This window comes from Morus notabilis, unplaced genomic scaffold (assembly GCF_000414095.1).
Source record: "Morus notabilis unplaced genomic scaffold, ASM41409v2 Scaffold578, whole genome shotgun sequence".
In the NCBI taxonomy this organism is placed as follows: domain Eukaryota; kingdom Viridiplantae; phylum Streptophyta; class Magnoliopsida; order Rosales; family Moraceae; genus Morus; species Morus notabilis.
This window is the reverse complement of record NW_010358038.1, coordinates 1-4,520: the sequence shown is the minus strand read 5'-3', so window position 1 is coordinate 4,520 and position 4,520 is coordinate 1. Positions and strand designations below refer to the sequence as shown.

Sequence of the window (4,520 nt, the reverse complement as noted above, 5' to 3'; positions counted from 1 at the left end):
AAGAAAAAAAGCGCCAAAAAAAAAAAAAAAAAAAAAAAAAAAGAGAGAACATATAAAGTTGTATCAACTACTGTCATGTGGAACTGGATTTGAAGAAAGAGAAGTTAATTTCTTGTATTGCAAATCAATTTTTCCCTCTCCTTTCTCTTTAATAAAAGTTTACTTACATGGACGACACAATTACTTGAAGCATTGCATAGGGCCTTGCGAATTTATAGCAAGTAGATCCGAAATTTAAAACTCTTGCAACTTCCAATTTTGGACAAGCTTCAAGTCGAGCCTTATCAAGTACCGGCTCGGAACCGGCGAATTCAAGTTTAGCGCATGCCTAGAATCATTAGTCCAATTCAAAATGCAAAATGCTTCTGATAACTAATACAAAATACAAGTTGAGCTGATACTACTGTGGCCAACTAACAAAGGTAATCAAAACACAAGAGTAATTATAGTACAAAAAAACAAAAAAAACTAAGAAAAAGCTGGATTAGTGTTTAGGCAAGGAAGGCCTCAACAATATCCTAATTAAAAGTATCGGATCAGCGTAACCCCATGTCTTTGGTGTTAGATGCTTCTGGATTAACTCCTTAAAATTTGGATTATTTTGCATTGTTCATGTCATCCTCATGCTATGACTTTTTTTTTTTCCTAATTGAAAAGAGGTTCAACGGTGTTCTCACGCGCTAGTCCAGTAGGGACTTCGCATGTTGTTGAAAGGATAGGTGAAACAGAAAAGAACTTTGTTCATGCTTTCATCACCAGTGATCTCATGCAAAGATTACGCACGGTGATTTGTTTTTTAAATATATATATATATATATATCTTTCTAATTTATCTCATGTCCCCAAAGAGCCAAATCTAAAATTGTGCAAAGGAATCTAGGGATTTTGATATTTATACAATGTTTAAAGTTACATCTAATATAATCTAGGAATTTTGATATTTATAAAACATTACATACATGCAAAATAATATTGAAAAAATTTCTCATTTCATTGATAATCAGGAAAATATTTACTTCTTATTTAATTTATGGGCATATATCCCAACAAAAGAATCCCGCATTTACTTCATTATAGATGAGGTAAATGGTAGCAAGCAATGTTTGATTAATACAAGAGGATAGTTATTCACAATTCTGTAATATTATTTACTAAAAAGTCAACGCCTCAATAACGAAGGTTGCGAAAGTGTACCCTGATGGAATCATGTTCATCATGTTGGCAGAATAATAAGGATTTGGGAGTTTTTGTGGTATGCTAGTCGTACTGGTAATGTCAATTTTCGATCATTGAATCAAGTTAAAATCACATTAAATTGAAAAGTATGCGGAACAAATAATTTATGATATAAATTTGACAGCTGAAAATAAAAAATTACAGGTAATTAATTTTTTCTAGTCCTTCTCGAGAAGCTCTCTAAGGATATTTGGAACCTGCTCTCCCCATAGAGCCCTATGAATTGGATGGATCATGTTAAAGGAAAGTTGGGAGATTTGAAACATATTTGGTTGTGGGTTTAATTGGTGTTAATTTATTGACACGATAGGAAGCCTTGCAAGGTCGAGAGATATTAATAGTTGGTACTCTAAGGGAAGAGTGAGACATTGTGAGCTCCATATGAAATGTTCACTGAAACAAACGAGCAAAAAAATAACAGAAGAGAAGAAAATGTGTTGAAAAGAAATGCTTCGAGAACTTTGAAATATGGGAGACAGAAAAATTATACTTGTCATGATCCTATCAATTTTACAAGTCTTCTGTAAAGTAAATGCCATCAAAACATCTGAAAATGAGAAGTAAATGCGAAAGAGTCGTGTAGAACATTTCCACGTTCGACGAAACGCGTATACAAATGTCAAGAAAAATATAATTAAATTATCAGCAAATGCCTGAGAGTCATAGAATAGTCATAAACAGATAAGGTAAAATTTTAATTCAGAAAACAAAATTTAAGTTAAAAATAATTAAGTAAGTTTAGTTAATAATATTTGAGGCGACAAAGTAGCGTCAGTAGTTGAGCAGTCAAAAATTTTTATGGTCTTGTTTAGTAACGTTTACGTTTCTAAAATTTTAAGCAAAAAACAAAAAGTTTTCTCTTGTTCAATAAGCAATATTCTTGGAATTCCTTGAAAATCACGGCTAATATTGCTCACATGCTCATAAATTTTTATATGAGAGGGGCAGAAATTCAAATATTACTAAAGGAGGACAAAAATCTAAATAGATAACTAAACATAGGCGGAGTTCCTCTCATTACTGAAAAATAAACAGAAAATTTTCAAGAGCGCCATAAAAAAGATAACATTATTTCTTTTCTGCCATCAATTTTGAATTTATTATTTATGTTATTAATATTTCAGTAGGATATATCTACCACATTCTACCTTTATATATTTTTTTAGAAGAATATTTTTCATATTCTACCAAAATATTTTCATATTTTACAGGAATATTTTTTAGCATAAATAATAGGATGATAAAAAACAATGGCTATAATATTGCATATATTTTGTGCATATACATGTAACTTAAGTTGAAAAGAAATGAAATGTACCCGGATAGAATTACGCTTATATTGGCCGAATAATAAGCATTTTGAGAACCAGCTCTTCCCGCGTATCCGCACAGGTAGAATTAATCTATTGGTGGAGCATTTCGAAGGAAAGTTGGAGGATTTGATATTTTTAGTTCCGGACCTTATTGGTAGTCTAAGGGAAGAGTGAGAGATTTTGAGCGCCATGTATGTGAATGAAACAACGAGGAAAAATAGAGGACAAAAGACGTCAAAAAGTGTTGAAAACAAATGCTTTAATTTTATCTTCAAAATTTATGAGAGCATAGAGAGATTATTGCCATTCTGTGACAAGTTTACCTGCCTTATAACGTTGGTTTTCTGGCACCCAGATATTACTTCCATTTTTTGATAAGTCTTATTTTTTGGAGGCTGCTGCCCAGCCGGCTCGCGGACCTCACTATGAATATGAAAAGTTCTTTTTTTGTGGTTGCATGTCTTCTACTCTAGTGATAATTCGGCATATAAGATATTCTCTTCTTAATATGGAAGCGGCAATAAACAAAACTAGAAGAATTCTTCGTGCATACTATTATTATTATTATTATTATTATTATTATTATTATTATTATTATTATTATCATTATTATTATTTTTTGTGTGTGTGTCAATTGTTATACGAAGAAGACACTTAAACGAGACTAGTGCTAGGGACACTAACTCCATCTCTAAGCTGTTTAATTTGCAGCTGGCGTGACTTTAAGCCGTATTTTGTATTGTACGTTCTGCACTAATGCTTTTTATGGTTAATTTTCTAGTTTTGTTTTTGTGGATTCTAATTAGTGTTTTTATTTATTTATTTAGATAGTTGGCTTAAGGTTAATATACTGATGGAGCTACAAATGGTTGCCCTGGCCTTGCGGGATGTGGAGGGATCTTCTTGCTGCGATTAAATGCATATGCTTAAACATATTGCATATGCTTTTGAGGTGAAACTCCTTGCTGCGATTAATGCAATTCTCTTTGCTTCTCACTATGTTTAAACATGGATCGTTCTCTTTACTTAAACATGGATCGTTCACTCTTTTTTCCTTTTTTGAGTTTCCCCACGGGGGTTTATACCGATAAGGGTTTTCAAGGAGGCCTCCAATTTTGGACTAGATCGTGTTTTGTAATTTTTGACGTTGTTGATTACGTTGTTCTAGGAGGATTTTGGAAGATTAGTTTGTTTAGGATTTTGTTGCTAGTTTCCTTTTTTCTTTTTGTTACTCTCTTTCGAGAGATGTTTAATTGACATTAGTGCAATTTTTTTTTTTTTTTTTGTTACTCTCTTTCGAGAGATGTTTAATTGACATTAGTGCAATTTTTTTTATTTAAGAATAAATTTTGTGTTAGGAATTTGATATAGGACCAGAACGGTTAGAGTGTTAACCATGTTGAGATATTCTAACTGTTTCTGATATCAGTTATTTCTCTCTCAGTTCAAAGTAAAAATTCTAATTATGGTATTACATTATGGTCAGTATTCTTTAATAATGTTCTTCGTGTGGGAGTATGGCATATAACTGTTATATATATATATATGTATTTTTTTTAGATCTGGCTTACAATTAATTTATTCTTCATGATAGGGAAGAAATTTTTTTTGAATAAATTGTTAAAACTGATACCAGCACTTGGTTAGTATTCATTGACCAATCTCATCCTATACCAGAACTCTCAATCAATTATTAAAATAAAAAAATAAAGTAAATGTTCCAATAAAACAACTCAAAGGAAAAAAGACTAAACAAACAGAAAAATAAAACAAAAAGCCTATAAAGCCGGAAGCTATCTTCAAAAGATAAAATCTTAATTTTTGCCGGAACTTGTGCCCGTTGTCCGAGCCCGCCCACCCAAGAAATTTGGGCTGCCCGCCCGAGCCTGACCGCCACCTTGAACGGGTTTCGGGCATGTCTTAGCTGCCCAAGCTCGTCCGGGCTACCTGAAGTTTTTTATATTTTATAAT

At 32.2% G+C, this 4,520-nt stretch overlaps 1 protein-coding gene across 1 annotated transcript in view; it reads right to left on the bottom strand.

Moving 5' to 3' along the window:
• The window catches only part of LOC112090276 (homogentisate solanesyltransferase, chloroplastic-like), a 5,462-nt gene extending 2,722 nt beyond the window's left edge, over positions 1–2,740 (bottom strand). Inside the window, exons 1-2 of the mRNA XM_024161168.1 lie at positions 2,555–2,740; positions 168–280 (exon numbers count right to left, since the gene is read on the bottom strand). Coding sequence (XP_024016936.1) covers positions 168–280; positions 2,555–2,740 — 299 coding nt within the window. The remainder of the gene's footprint in view (positions 1–167; positions 281–2,554) is intronic.
• Positions 2,741–4,520: the final 1,780 nt, after the last annotated feature.